This window comes from Vitis vinifera, chromosome 12 (assembly GCF_030704535.1).
Source record: "Vitis vinifera cultivar Pinot Noir 40024 chromosome 12, ASM3070453v1".
Classification (NCBI taxonomy): domain Eukaryota; kingdom Viridiplantae; phylum Streptophyta; class Magnoliopsida; order Vitales; family Vitaceae; genus Vitis; species Vitis vinifera.
The window spans coordinates 488,514-504,340 of NC_081816.1; the positions used below are offsets into that span (position 1 = coordinate 488,514).

The 15,827-nt window shown below is 29.9% G+C and overlaps 1 protein-coding gene and 1 long non-coding RNA gene across 2 annotated transcripts; one reads left to right on the top strand and one right to left on the bottom strand.

The window, feature by feature from the left end:
- The first annotated feature begins 4,698 nt into the window (after nt 1-4,698).
- On the top strand, nt 4,699-7,637 carry LOC100248901 (psbQ-like protein 3, chloroplastic). The gene is made up of 3 exons (XM_002283861.4): nt 4,699-4,920; nt 6,041-6,556; nt 7,164-7,637. The coding sequence occupies exons 2-3, from the start codon at nt 6,098-6,100 to the stop codon at nt 7,257-7,259; spliced, it is 555 nt and encodes a 184-aa protein (XP_002283897.1). The 5' UTR covers nt 4,699-4,920; nt 6,041-6,097; the 3' UTR covers nt 7,260-7,637.
- A 677-nt stretch (nt 7,638-8,314) lies between these two features.
- On the bottom strand, nt 8,315-9,004 carry LOC109123525 (uncharacterized). Its single transcript, XR_002031225.1, has 2 exons — nt 8,858-9,004; nt 8,315-8,625 (listed from the first exon to the last, which is right to left on the bottom strand). It is a non-coding gene; the product is annotated as an uncharacterized LOC109123525 (long non-coding RNA).
- Between the last annotated feature and the right edge of the window lie 6,823 nt (nt 9,005-15,827).

Genomic DNA, 15,827 nt, shown 5'->3' on the forward strand with positions numbered 1-15,827 from the left:
TTTTTACTTTAAGTATTAAGGTTGTTTAATAAAATTCATTTTAAATCATTAAATTAACACATTTATCCTTATAAATTATAATTAAGACAAAAGAGGTTAAAAAATAATAGAAATCGTGGTAAAAGAGTAAAAAATATCATAAAAGTAATTAAGTCAAATAAAAATTAAAAAAGTAAAATAAAAATATAGACTTAAGACTCATTTAATTATTTTTATTTAATAACTTAAATTAAATTATTAAGTAACTTTAAGTTATTAAATTGGTTTACTAAACATTCGTTAAATTATTTTATCAACATACTTAATTTATTTAATAACTTAAATAAAGTTATTAAGTTATTTTAAATCATTAAGTTAGTTTACCATACCCTCACTTTTTTCCCTTTTTTCAATATTATTTATCCTTATTATTTAATATTATTGTTAATGTTAATATTAAAAATAGCAGTTTTGATATAAAATAGTATTTTAATATAAAATAAGTATTATTAATTAACAACAATAACACTAATGATAATATTTTAGTGAATTAGAAAAAGAAATAAAAATATACAAATAATATATATTTATATTTTTTTTAAATACCTTGTCAATTTAATTTCTTTTCCCTTATCTTTAATAAAGAATAAAAGAGTTAAAAATAAATTATTGTATTTATTTTTAGATTTTATATTATAAATCAAATAAAAAGATTTTTCTTCCCTTTTATAGTACTTGAATGGGACATTCAGCATATTCACCCATATGCCTTGTTGCATGGATAGAGTACGACTGGAGTAGGGGCTGAAGGAGGCCCAGCCAACGTGCACACACTGCATTGGGCATCTTAACAATTATTACGAAATAAGTGGAATACAGCAATGCATGTGATGTAAATCAGTAAATGCCACTTCTCAATTATTGAGATTCCATTAATGTTGTAATCACTTCCAAAGACCAATCACCTTTCCCCTACTTTTTGTAATCCGATTAGGTATTTTAGGGTCCATTTAATATTCATTGCTTAAAGAAAATAAAAGAGGGGCCATCAAGAAGTCAATTCCATTTTTGTTTTTTATGTACTTTTGTAATAAATATTCCTTTACAAAAATTATATTCCAAGGAATTATTTTACATGTCATAGATTTATAAAACATTCATAGAATAAGAATATTGTCCATACAAAATAAATAAATAAAACAATGGTACCATACAAAATATTCGTTTTAACTTTTTTCCAAAAACATCCTAAAGATCAACTAATTCCCTACACAAAATTTAGATCGAAAAATTTTATTTCTATTGTTGGTATTGGAATTTATCTCTTGCAATTATTCTTTTGTCTATTCATGTGGAAAGTCTCTTAATTATGAGTTGTCAGTTGTCTATTCAACTTTATCAATCCCTTCTATCATAATTAGTATAGATATTTGTTATTGGCATAAGATTTTCACATTATTAGGACTCTTGATCCAATGAAGTTATGGAGTCCGTCAAATCTTAATCCATAATGCCTCTTTGTTATTCAAAAAGAGCAAATAAAACTAAGTTACCACAACCTTAATCATGGTTTAAAATCATGGTATTGGTCATCGACTCGACAGGTCTCGACATCTCATATCAATATTCGATGATACACAAAAGATTATAGTTTAAAAACAAAAGTTACACCAAACGAAGGTCTAAGTCTTCAAATAAGCATTTTTACATAAGTATACCCATCACATCATCCATGGGCCTAGAAAGCAACCCGAACCTTGAGTTTAGTTTTAGGGTTGAATTTGGCCCAGCCCAAGATTGGATCATCCAAGGTGCGCCATGTGCGATTAAGGAGCCGAAATATCACACGATCACAAGGTCATTATCGAAAAAAAGAAAAAAATTGTCTGATATTTTCATAACCCTAATAATTGCTTTAAGATTTAAAAGGGATGATTACCTCCTCTATATTCTTATTTTGGATAATTTATTTACTAGGCAAAAAAACCTATAAGTCATACACAATTGTCTGATATTTTTATAACCCTAATAATTGCTTTAAGACTCAGTGGGATGATGATCTCTTCTCTATTCTTATTTTGGATCATATATTTACTAGGCCAAAAAAAAAACCTATAAGTCATACCCAATTGAATGTCTTATCACATCATCCCAACAATGCTTCTCATAATACAAAACTAACCATCATTACAAGCATTTCAATTTGAAATTTTTGTTGGTCACTAAATGGATTATTATTAATACATTGTGGTTTACCAAATTTTGAGGGTTTTGCATTCTTTTTCCATTTCAGTACAATTACTAGATGCAATATGCAAAGTATTACCTTTAGTTGTTATGATATTTGGAAGAGTTGGCTCTGACACACTGATCCACTACAAGTATAGAGGGTTATGAGGTGTAATTATGGAGGAAACGATATTTAAATAAATTTTCATGTATGCAAAAAAATTAATTCGAAAACTCTTAGAATTTTTCTAGCTTGCATTATTGAACCAGTGTTGTTTTTATTTAATTTTACCCACTTTAGTTCTTGCAATTGCAATCCTTTGGATATCAATAATCTGCTATACATTCTATTTACCTATGACTTGATAAGCATTGGTTAATGCTCAACATGCATCGCACGTGGACACTCATTAGTATATATAAAATACCTAATTACATATAATTATATAAAAATACATTTTCTTTTATTTTTTCTCAATTTTAATATATATAAAAAAAATTAAAAAAATTACCACTGCTTTCTCGAATTAAACATATGATCAATTGAAAAAAAAAATGGTCTGAAATGTCTATGTAATATCATAAATGTATAGCATTAAAAACTTTCATTATCAACCCAAATACAAAACATAAATCTCATGTTTCTATCATATAAAAAAATCATGTCGAACATTTTAGAGAATGTGTACAAACCTGAATCCATTATGGGTGTTGAAGAAGTATGGTTCTTCTAAAGTGATAGAGGAAGAAACCACCTTATAGTTTTTTCTCTGTGATGAGAGTCAGGAGAGGAAAACATTCTGTATTTTCAAAAGGGTTGAGTTCACACCAAACCCCCTTTTTGAATCCTTATATATTAATTTCATCTATACCTTGGGGCCATACCCATTGGGTTGTTGGATCATATGTGTTTTAGGCTCATCATGTAAGACATATGTGACTTGGACTCTATACACAAGGTGGTCCATATTTTATAACAAATATAAATTAAATATATATATATATATATTAATAACTTAATCATAAACAAATATTAAATATATGTGAGTCCAGAATTATTCTAATATATAATTTATAAGTTATTAAAATTTAAAATAATTCTAATAAATTAAATTATATATAAATAATTAAAAACACTCTAAAGATTTCATCTTAGTTATTATAATTTATATAAAAATTATTATTATTCTCATATTTTTAAAACATAAAATGAAGAGTATATTTAAATGAGACTTAATAATTTTAAAAACATAAAAACAAACTTTAGTGCAGCAATTAACTTGGAACCTGTAGACAATTTTTCTATATCCACACTCAAAATACAGGATATGTATATCTAAAATTACATTTTTTTTTTCAATGTAATTGCTCTCTATGAAGAAACCTCTTCTTTCTTTCACAAAAACAATATAATTGTTCTCAAGGAAGAAAAATTAGTCAGGGAAAACCCTCTTCTCTCTTCCACCATCTTTCACTTAGACTATATTTGTTTCCGAAAAGTACATGGAAAAAAATGTTAAGAAAAATAATTTTTTTATTTTCAATTTTATTATGAAAAATACGAAAAAAAGTAAAATATAATTAGAATTATTAAAAATTTTGTATATTTTTAAACTATCTAAGATTTATATAGAAGAGTTAAATAAGTGAAAAAGTTTAAAATAATATATAAAAATAATTTATTGACTTTAAATTTATTTTTTTATTTTTCATTCACTTTTTATTTTCTTTCACTTTTCTTTTCTATTTTATTTTCCTTCAAAGTTTTTGGGAACAAACATAGCCTTAATCTTTTCATATTTTGAGGTTCCATACTTTGCACATAATTTTACAAATTTTTTTATTAAATATTAAACAATATTTGGATGAAAATTGTGAAGCAAATAAGTGAAAACGGGAAGAAAAATGGTTTAAAAAGAAACAAAAAATGGTGTGGGGAGGTATGACCCCATGAAAAGTGTTCAAATCTCATGATTGAACATCTTTTGTGGTGTCCTAATTTTTTATGTTTAAATAATATAAAGCCTTTTGAACTTATAGATGTAGAAACCATTGGATAACTCGATCGCTTATAGATGATTTTTTATTTTTCATTGCTTGAAAACAATAATTTTATTCGATTTTTGCTTGAAGATAAATAACTTCGGTATATAGTGGCATAGGATTTTCACATTATTAAGACTCTTGATCTAATGAAGCTATGGAGTCCGACAAATCTAGTCCATAATGCCTCATTGTTATTCAGAAGGAGAGTGAAGCTAAGTTACCCCAACCCCAATCATGGTTAAAAATCGTGGTATCAATAATCGACTAAATAAGTTTCGAGGCACATCGATTTCGACTTCTCAAATCGGTATTCGGTGATACACAAAAGATTATAGTTTAAAAACAAAAGTTACACCAAACGGTAGCATTAGTCTTGAAATAAGCATTTTTATATAAGAATAGCCATCACATCATCCATGGGCCTATAAAGCAGCCCGGACATTCAGTTCAGTTTCAGGGCTGAATTCGGCCCAGCCCAAGATTGGATCATGCAAGATGCGCCATGTCCGGTTAAGGAGCCCACTGGCTATTATCGGGAAAAAAATGATGAAAAAAGAATTGCCTGTGATTCCCACCGGCTAATTTGGCCTCAAACCTCAGACCCGTCGCCACTAATATCAGTTGGTTGCTTCAATCTCCCTCTGTATTAGCCAGCATCAGCATCAGGTTCATCCCTCAGCTCTCTTCGCTGTGGCACTATAATTAGGGTTTATGGGCAGTCTTTTATCTATTTCGTTTCCTGCTCGTTCCGTTTGCTTGATAATTGGGTTTGTGATATTCTTTTGTATTTTATTTTTTCCATGTTCGTAATTAGGGTTTTTGATTTGATTGTTTGTGTGAAAATTATCAAATCTATGTCGAACAGATAAATTGGTTCAACTTTCAAATGCAAATCTGTGGCGTGTATGGTAATGAATAGTGTGGAGTTGGACAGAAAGTATATCGCCATATGGGTATGCCAATGTCGAGTGGTTTAAATTTGATAATTTACCCGACACCCAGGTTTCAAAAAGTGAGGGCATTTTTGTGGCTAAAAAGCTCTGTTGTCGGGTTTGTCCGCAGCACTCTCGTCACACTTTCTTTTCTTCTGCGGCTTCCCAAAATATTTCTTATCGTTTCCAGTTTTCAGTTTGCAATTTTATCCACAACGCAAAATCGAAAAATTCCTTTTCAAGGTAACTGTTCAATTTTCAGTTTGCTCACTTTCTTACCAAAGTTAAACAATTTCTACAGAGATTTGAATGACATTGCGAAATGGAATTATTCGGTTTGGTGATATGGTAGATTGATTAGACAGAAGCCCAGTCAATTGGATATTCTGTGCATTGATTTTGGGTCTTGGTTTCATGGAAATGGGTTTTCTGTGTGAAGCCCTTTACTTGTATAAAAGGGTTTTGTTCGTAAAACAAATTCAAGAAGAATCCATGTTCTATTTGCTCTGGGGATGGGTGAATTGGGGTTGGGGTAACTCAGTTTCACTTGCCCTTTTGGAATGCTTGAAGGTATCACAACTTTTGCTCTGTTTGCTCTTAATGGAGTATTTCATCTTTTCAGGGGTATATGTTAGTTCATCAACTCCTTGTGTGTGTGTGTGTGAGAGAGAGAGATTAACCAGGTCATTGACTCTATGTGTGCTTTTCTTAGTCTATGTTTCCATTATTGTTGCCCATGAGGCCATGGTAGATTTCAATTTGTATTGTCACAAAACTGAGACATCCTGCATGAAAATATGTTAGTTTTTTCTAATAAAGAAGTATTTAAAGAAAAAGAAAATGTTATTTTGCAGGAGAATCTCTTTTGGGACATTATCAAACAAATTGCTTTGTTACAATACAATAGAGCGATGGCACTAGTACCACGGTTTGTACAATCCTCTCCACTCTACCTTAGTCCAAACTTTATATGCCATCTCAAACCTTCCTTTCTATTGAGGGAGAACCCTGAAAAGGTCCCTAAATCTAATTTCACTAGAAGAATAGGAGCTATAGCAACAATGGCTAAAGTACTATTAGCAAGGGAAGCAATTTTCAATGTAAAAATTGCAAATGGATTTGATTTCAAAATGGTAGCTCCTGGTCAGACACTTGAAGAGGCAGAGAGTGGAATCAGAGGCCACGCGCTAGCTCTGCTACAAGTAAAAGCTCTGATAGAGTCTGAGGCATGGAAAGATATGCAGAAGGCACTACGAAAGAGCTCCTCATTACTTAAACAGGATATCTACACCATAATCCAAAGCAAACCTGGAAGTATGAGGCCTCAGCTAAGGAAGCTCTATTCAAATCTATTCAATAACGTGACCAGAGTAAGCAGTGCTTATTATATCTTCTTTATACTCCAAGGGGAGAGCCTTAATCTACATGAGGGAAGCTCTAGTCCTTCTGAGTTGGTCTTCCCACGCATTAAATGGTTTATAGAGCCATGCTCTTTAGTCACTCTTCACTCTAAATTTAGTGTTTAGCAGTTACATATTCATAGGTGTCATTGATTGAAATCAATAATCATATTTCCAGGTGGGGGAGTCTATAGATTGAGGGTTGATTATTAATCCTTGGTTAAGAAATGATTTTAAATGCTTTGTGTTTAATTGGTATTAAAGTTTTGATTGCAAGTACTGGAAATTTTAAATAGGAGTTTGAATAACTACATTATTGAATACGTAATTGTGTCACGAATTCTTGTTTGCTAAAAAGACAATGGGGGCCCTCCAATCTTAAAGTATTTGAAATTAGAAGGGGAGTTATCCTTACAGTTAGTTTGATTCTTCTTTCAACATGCATTTTGCAAGATTGCAGGGCCTCAGGAGAGGTGATTCATCCTAATCTACTATGTGGTGTCTCTGTTTAGGAATAATTTCAGTGTTAAAAAACCATTCTTGAGAATTAACCTCGTTTGGTATGTTGACATTGCAGCTAGATTATGCAGCCAGAGACAATGATGCAACGCAAGTTTGGGAGTACTATGAAAAAATTGCGATAACCCTTGATGACATTTTGTCTAGAATTTAGTAATCAGAGTTTTCAGTTTTTCCCCAACTGCTGAAAAAGGAAGCCTCACACAGTTGGTGCCACAATCACCCGTGGGATCCCATTCATTTAGAAATGCAGTTGATGGCTGCATTCTCAAGTCAGGTCTCGTGCGAAGTTTTGGTTATGAAAATGAAAGCTCGGCCGGGGAAGGGAGGAAAAAACTCAGAAAGGTCCTTGTGGGTGAAAGGTGGGTGGCCCATCAAATTGCTCGCCGAACCCCTGATTATTCTGATGTTGTCCAGCCAAGTAACGCGATCAGGTAGGCAGATAGGCAGATAGGATGGAACCTTGCGCTTATTTTGCAATTTGAAAATGTGGAACATATACACCATGTGCTTAAAATTCTTTTCTTTCTAATTTTTTTTCCTTACAATTCTTTGATGAGATTTGTTGATTTGTTGATTGGATAAGAAACAGTAGCTTTTGTAGGTTCAAATGTTATTGAAAACATAGTGGTCTGACCACATCTCCACGAAGTTCCAAAATGCATGGCATGCCTTACAGGAACTGGTAATAACCCCAGGAATACATCAACAAAAGGAGGGTCGTGGACTGACTGATTGTAATTTTTGTAGAGATGGTTGGTAATTGCTAGTTTTCTTTTTCATGGAAATTGGCCCTCCTAAGTCCTAACCAACAATGGAACAATAGGGAAAGAAGCTTTATGTGTTAGGCCCCCATTCAGAGGGAGAGAGAAAGAGAGACAGAAAGATGGACTGACTGATTGTAATTCATGTAAATATGGTTGGTAACTGTTAGTCTTCTTTCCATAGAATTAACCCTCCTATCAATGTACAGAAAAGGGAATCAAGTTTTATGTGTTTTTTTTTCATGGAATTGGCCCTCCTATCTATCAATGGCACAAAATGGGAGAGAGAGGGAAAGAGGGAGAGAGAGGGAGAGGAAGAGAGAGAGAGAAGGGGGGGGGGGGGGGGAGAGGGAGTGGGAGAGGGAGGTCACAATGGACGAGGAAAAGACAAGTTATGAACCCCATCTATTTATTTTTATTTTATAAAAATAAAAAAAGAAAAGAATTCATCCAAAATTAGTTGTATAAATATGAACTTCGGATCTATCAAGATTGTCTCAATATAAACCTTATTGGCATCGCTAACCATCCTTAAATCACATCTGAAATAACCACATTGTCAGTTTTATTTTAATTATATATATATAAATAAAAAAAAAACCAATAATGAAGCCATAACCATAAAGAAACCTACCTAAAATCATGGGCAGCTTTAATGGCTGCCAGGATTCTTGGATTCAATGGGACCTTTTTCAAACACTTCTCAATTTCCTCAATCGTTCTCCCCTATGAGTGTAGCTCGTCCAACATCCTATCCTATCAATATTTACAACCCCATTGGTCAATAAGGATCCGTTTGGTTGCCAAGAAAAAAACCAACCATTTTCTTTTTTCTCGCCTTTGGTCAATCCAAACGGAGGGTAAACACAAATGATTTAATAAAATGAAGGACAACAAGCAATATAAACAAACAAGCCAAAATGAAAAGAGAACAGAATTACTAGAAACTTGTAGAAAGATTGAGAAGGAGAATCATCAGAGAACAAACCATGAGAGAGTTACAATGCAAGATGGAGAGGAGCTGCTGGAACGATAGGGTCAGACCCATCTCCACTACCACATAATTGTCGCTGTTCCAGTCATTTTTTACAGCCAGAGATATTTTCCGGCAGCAGCCACGCCTCTCATTCGAAGATCTTTTCAATTCGACTGGGAAGAGGTTGTATCGTGACCAGTCCATGGGTTGATATCATGGTACCAAGTCATCATAGCCGTTGAATCTGATCAAAGTTCAGGGGTGTTCGGTAAATTAATCATTTCACGTTTTTTTTTTCTTAAATAAAAATAAATGATAATTTAATTTAAGTCTTTTTCATTGTAAATTTATCTTTAATTAAATTAATATAAATAAAATTTAATTATGTTAGGTATTAAATTATTTGTTTTTATTAATATTTAAAGATTGTATATTGTTATATGTTAAATAAATTATTTCTTCCTTACAAAAAATAAACATTTCTTCAATTCTAATTTTATATAGTTATGATATGATATTTAAAATATATAAAAAAAACCTAAATTTTATAAATTAATTTTATCTTCGTCCATTTAAAAATATTTTAATTTATTTTTCATAAGTTAGATCATTATTTCCTAAAACAACCTTTTTTATTTATTAGGTTAATAACATCCATTGACAATTTTTTTTTTTTTTTACTATGAGAACTATTTAATATCAATAAAATAAGAAATTTAAATTAAAAAAAAATTTAAGCTAAAAGATATAAAAATAAACTATTATATAGATATATAGAAAAAGCCAAAAATACAATGAGAATCCATATTTTATTTCTTTTATTTTTAAGTTTTTTGGTTTAATTATATTTAATTTTTAAGCAGTTTAGTTTTAATTATATTTAAAAAATTTAAATTTCTTACTTTATTGTTGATGTCAATTAACAAAATTTGTATTCAATTTCATTAAAAAAAAAAACTGAGAATATGAGTAAATTTATATAATAAATGATATAAAATCATTATTAATTTAAAAATTAGAAAGATTTTATTTATCCTTAAGGGTCATGTAGAATTTTTCCATAATGATTTGTATTTCATATTACATGATAAAAAATTTATAATATATTTATTTATGAGATGTTTTTATCAAATTAAAATAATAATTGATTTTTTGATAATTTTATTTTTAATATTATCAAGTAAAGGGTATTTCAAGAAATAATTATTTTACTTATGAAAAAATACATATATTTTAAAAATAAATGGATAAAGATAAATATGTAATTAGTTAGAAAATTAGATTTTTAATTGAGTTTGGTGACTAAGAAAATATTAGAAAAATTTTAAATTAAATTCCATGGGTTAGTCTCTAATTTATATATATAGTGCATATTTAAATTTATGATTTTTAATTGAATAATTTTCAGATTTTTAATTTGAAAAATTAAGAATATTAAATTCTATATTTTCAATTTTCAAAATTAGAAGAATTAATTCTAGTAAATATTTAGATGAGTTGAGTTATATTTTGAAGAAATAATTCAAGATATTTTAATAAATTGATGATAATTAATTTAGTTTGGTTTATTTTGGTCGAAACTTCGAAAAAAAAATAGTAAATTTATTTCTAACCCAAATTTTATATGCTTTTGTATTATCTTTTTCAATTTTGAATAAAAGATCAAATTATAATGAAGGAGCCACTATAGCCTAGTCAACCCCACTAATACTCCATAATCAGACCCCATATTTTCTGCTTGATATTGGGTACCATTGTATGACCTTTTGTGTTTAGATCAATCCCAAAATTCCCTCTTATAAGACAGTTTTGTTGTTGAATTTTAATGTTTTGCACATTCCGGAATTTCACCTTTTATAAAAACCTTAATGTTGCATTTCTTGCATGCATTATACCAAAGTTCTTCCATATTTGGAATATCAATTATTGTTGTTTTGAATGAATAATATCAATTATTTCAACTTAACACTTCTTGCATGCCCCGATCTTTCCTTTCTTTGAAGCACCATCAAATATATTATTTTTCTTAAAGAATTTTCTATTACGCTTAAAGTCGGATCTTTTGCGTGAACTGGATTCAACTACATAAATTTGTTCATTAGATTGAACAACCACAAGTCACTCAACTTCCAATTCAAGATGACAAACTATATCATCAAAGGTCTTGACACTCTCATTATGTGTCATGTTTACCACTATGTGTCCCCAACTCTTTGGTAGAAGATTTGATGATTGCCTCAACTTGTTGTTCGTCAGTGAGAATATGTTCAAATGTCTTAAGCTTTCTTATCATTCTTTTCATCTCCCTAAGATGTTGTTTCATTGTATGGTTCGATTGCATCTTGTAATTTCCAATTTTCATTACAAGTTCTATCAATTTGTAGTTGAAAGTCCACCATACTTTTCCTTTAGAACTTCTCACATCTCATGAGTAGTTTGATATACTTCATACTCAATCAAGAGATCATCTTCCATATAGCTTAACAACATAATGTTAGCTAAAAAATTCTTTTTCTTCTGGGCCACATAAGCCTCCTGATCCATTCTATGTTAGGCAAAGTTCCCATGTACAAGTTCTTGCATGACGTGATTCAGTGTTTCAAGAGCCTCTTTCTCTTTATGGATATATCGAACTTTGCGATGCCAAATCTCATAATTATCACCATTCAATTTCTCAGTCTTATTTAGTTCGGTTATGATGTTCTTTGTTGCAATCGACATATTTAACTAAATAGAGATATAACACAAATTTTATTAATTGATACTTTTATGGATATTGATACTCATACTTATTCTAATTATCTTCTAATATGTAAAAATTTTAACTTGTAATAGAAACAAAAGTTCAATATGTTCCCAATCAGATCCTATATACAATTTTATTTATTACAAATTATAAATAATATATACAAGTATTACTAATTTTAGGTTAGAAATTACGTAAATTCCTTTAACCTAAAACCTCCCACTCCATAAAATAATATTGTACAACTAGCATGTGTGGACAATATATTTACAAAGAATGGAAGACATGTGAATAAAGAAGGTGTACTAATTTATCAAAAAGATAAATATACATGTAATGTCTTGCATATAAAAATATTTATATTTTATATACAAAACATGAAAAAAAAAATGTAAATATTGAAGAAAAACCAATCTTCTCCTTTAGAGCTAAAAGGAATAATATTTGGATTATACACAGTGTCTTTTATAACTCTACAAGTTGTTTTCAATAACCATAACCTTTAAGACTTTTATGCTTGATAGAATTTGAAAAACTCACACTTCCAAAGTTATGAGAAATAGAAAGCATTGTCATTTGTCTAATGACATTCTTCACAAAGTATATTTGTCAATGTTCCTTAAAAGGGCTACTAAGTCATCAAAAGACTTATGTGTGAAACCTTGAGGCCCTTCTTGAATGAATTCTCATATATGTTCTAAAACTTTAACCTTGGTTTTTGTTAATGACATTTGTAAAAATTGCTTTTTATAGCCTAACAAAAAATATATTCCACTTCCAAACTCTTGATCATATTAACAACATGATCCACACGTTTATATTATAAAATGACTAGGGTCTCTCTTGTAGTTCATAAGCATATCCAAAATGACCAATGTCCTCTACTCCTTAGTACTTAGGGATGGCAATTTTCTAGGCTAATCGGGTAACCCGCCCTGTCCCGCCCCTATTGGAACGGGTGTAAAATATAATAAACGAGTATAGGTCGGGTATGAGAATATTTTTAAAACCCGAATCGGGTTTGGGACGGGTATGGATTTTGTTCCAACCCACCTCGCCCCAAATATACATTTACAAAATTACCCTTCAACTACTACTAAAATGTCAAAAAACTCCTCATATATATATATATATACTTCATTCTTTGCCATTTGCCCTAATTCTGACGGCCACTCCTTCTTCTTCTTCTACCTCTGATACAATGGTCTTTCATTCTTCCCATTTGCCCTAATTCCAATCGCCGCTTCTTCTTCTTCTTCCTCTAATGCACTGCTTGAAACCCTATATCAAGGATCAATACTACTTTTTCTTCCTCCCTCACACCAACTAAAATACTCTGAAATCAATTCCATCTTGTTCTTAGTTTAGCCTCAAAGCCCAAAACTCCTTTTTCGCAACATCAAACTAGTCACAAACTTCGATCTCCTTGCCTTAAATATGTGCAACACAATCATTTAGAGCATCACCTTGAAGTCTTTGTCTGAGAGCACAACACAAAAGGAACGCAAATGCCTTTGAAGTAGTGGATTTGATGAAGTCTTGGCTCAAAGATTGGCTTAAGGAGGGATTCACATCCATGGCTGATATTGACCCATTTTCTCATTTGGTTTAGTTTTCATTCTGTTCTCTTGTAAATGGTTCAGATGATTTTTTGTTTTTTGTTTTTTTTTTCTTGTGTGTTTTGCATTAATTTTGAATCATTTAAGCTAACTATGGGCTTAAAATTATTAATTGTTATGTTGTTAATTTCAACTTTGATATTATTTTTTCATATTTGGTATATTATCATAATCAGTGAAAGGAAAGTGCATTTGGGTATGAGATTTGCTCATCGCCAATTAGGGTTAGGGCTCAATGGACATTCGGGACGGGCGGGGATGCAGTTATTAATTCTTTTGTTAACGGGGATGGGAACCAATCAACCTGCCCCGACATGGGTTTGTGTCGAGGATGGGAAATAATTGTATAATCGGGTGCAGGAATGGAATGGGAATGACCCATCCCAAACCCGCCCTATTGCCATTCCTATTAGTACTCTCCTAGTTTTCTTCATTCATACCATTTTAAACCTGATCAAAATGATTTAATTTTATTTTAATGAGTAACATATACTCATATTTTTATTAAATATTTGAACAAATAAAAAAAATTAATTAGAAGGACCCAATTATTATTAAAAAAGACATTTGTGTTTTATTGGCCTTTTTATTATTATTATTGTTTTATGAACATATCAACATTCATCATTTGACTAAAGAAATCATGTTAGATACCAAGTCTTCGGTCATAGTCTAACCATATCAAAAGGTAGTCAACATACTTGAAATTAACAATATAATACCCATAAATAACATCGATATCACATTAGGCACCGGTACTATATAGTAGTAATAGGGGACTTTATATATGGGAGAGACTTAGGTTTGAATTGTGGGTGTTGCATCATATTTCAATTTTTTTTTAAATTATTATTATTATTATTACCCAAGGAGTCCCTCTCTTAAAAGACAGCCTGTACTGGTATGGTGGGGGTGGACTTTTGATATATATGTATATATCCCATCATTTTATTTTGATATTATCCACTTTTCACTGCATTTTTTTATATGTTATCCACTTTTTTTCTATATATTTTCCACTTTCCACGGGATATTATTCAATTTTCACAGCATTTTTTTTTTGGATTCTCAACTTTTCATTGCTAGATATTATTTGCTTTTTATTGCATCCACTTTTCTTTGTTTCGATCTCATTTTATTTATGAGAATACAAATCATGAAAACATTTTTATGGATTAGGTGTTCTTTTTCTTTCTCTTATTTATGTCATATTTGTTGAAGTATTGAATGTTTTAAGATTCATTTTATCAACTTATAACAATTAAGAAGAATAATGTTAGGACTTTTTTTTTTCTTCTTCTTCTTCTTCTTTGATATTTTTGAGATATTTTAACAAACACCTTTTATTCAATATTTTACATTAAAAAAAAAAACTAAAGATATAAATAAAGTCTTTTATGATTTATAATAGATGATTTATTACTCTCAAAACCCATATTTATTTGTTTTACTTTTCTTTTTTTCTTTTTATAGTCATTTAATTTTTATAACACTTAAAATTTGAAAACTAAGATTCGATTTCCATTTTTCTTCATCAAATCTTCTAACTTCTCAATATCTACCTCTTGTTCCAATTGTATAGATTTTTTTTTCTCGAATTTGTTGTGTTTCTTTTAAAATATGAGCCTACCATAATATAATGATCAAATGCCAAAATTAAAAGAATGACATCTTGAATTTGTTGAATTACCAATTTTCCTAAAAGATTAAACTTATAGGATTTGGATTCAATAGGCATATTATGCTCCTTTTAACACCCTCCTTTATCTGTGTGCTCATACTTGTATTATCTCTAAAAATAGAGGAAATGTAAATTGTAAATTCGAGGGAAAGATACCAAAAAATTGCAAAGGGGATGAGAAACAAATGAGGAAAACAAACGTTTAAATTATGGAGAGGCGGTTCAAAACTCAGATACCATATTAAATTATTTATTTTCTTAAAAACTTAAACTTGATAAAATTTTGATTCAACATGCATATCATGCTTTTTAAGAGACTTTTTATTACTTTTCTTTGGTGGCAATGCCAGTGAGAAGAGACTAGTAGTTTGGATACTAGTCTTTCATGATAGTAGCAGCTCTAGTGAGTAGACCATGTTTACATAATTTGTAAATATCACATGTTTTCATCCATATTTTGTAAATAGTACATGTTTACATAATTTTCCCTTTTCATATTTACCATTTTTTTTTAATTTTATATGTATTAGAAAATAAAAAATTAAATTAAATTATTATATATTTAGAGAATGGTGGGATAAAATAATACTTGAGACAATACTTGAATACATTTTGAACTTTTGTTATTTAAAAAAAAAGAAAATTAATTCATCTATAATTAGGAATTTCTTAGACCCATTTTATAAAGGCCAAGGGCAGTAAGTACTTGAAAAAAAATGTCTTATTAAAATTTATATATTTTATTATCATCTCCAATACTAAATAGTCGTTAATTATTAATTAAATTTCTATTATAATATTACGTGAAAATAAGATGAATATTAACTTGATAACAATTATGTGGAATTGGGTTTGTTTTAATTATTCCATGTTCATGTTCCTTGTTTTCTAGATAATTTACTAAAATTATTCATTGCTTTAGATTTTGAATTGTGA

What these genes read in the sequence shown, in the direction of transcription:
- LOC100248901 (XM_002283861.4), top strand. Translation starts at nt 6,098, where the DNA reads ATGGCACTAGTACCACGGTTTGTACAATCCTCTCCACTCTACCTTAGT. An exon ending in TATTCAATAACGTGACCAGA is followed by an intron (nt 6,557 to 7,163) that starts GTAAGCAGTGCT and finishes TTGACATTGCAG; the next exon opens with CTAGATTATGCAGCCAGAGA.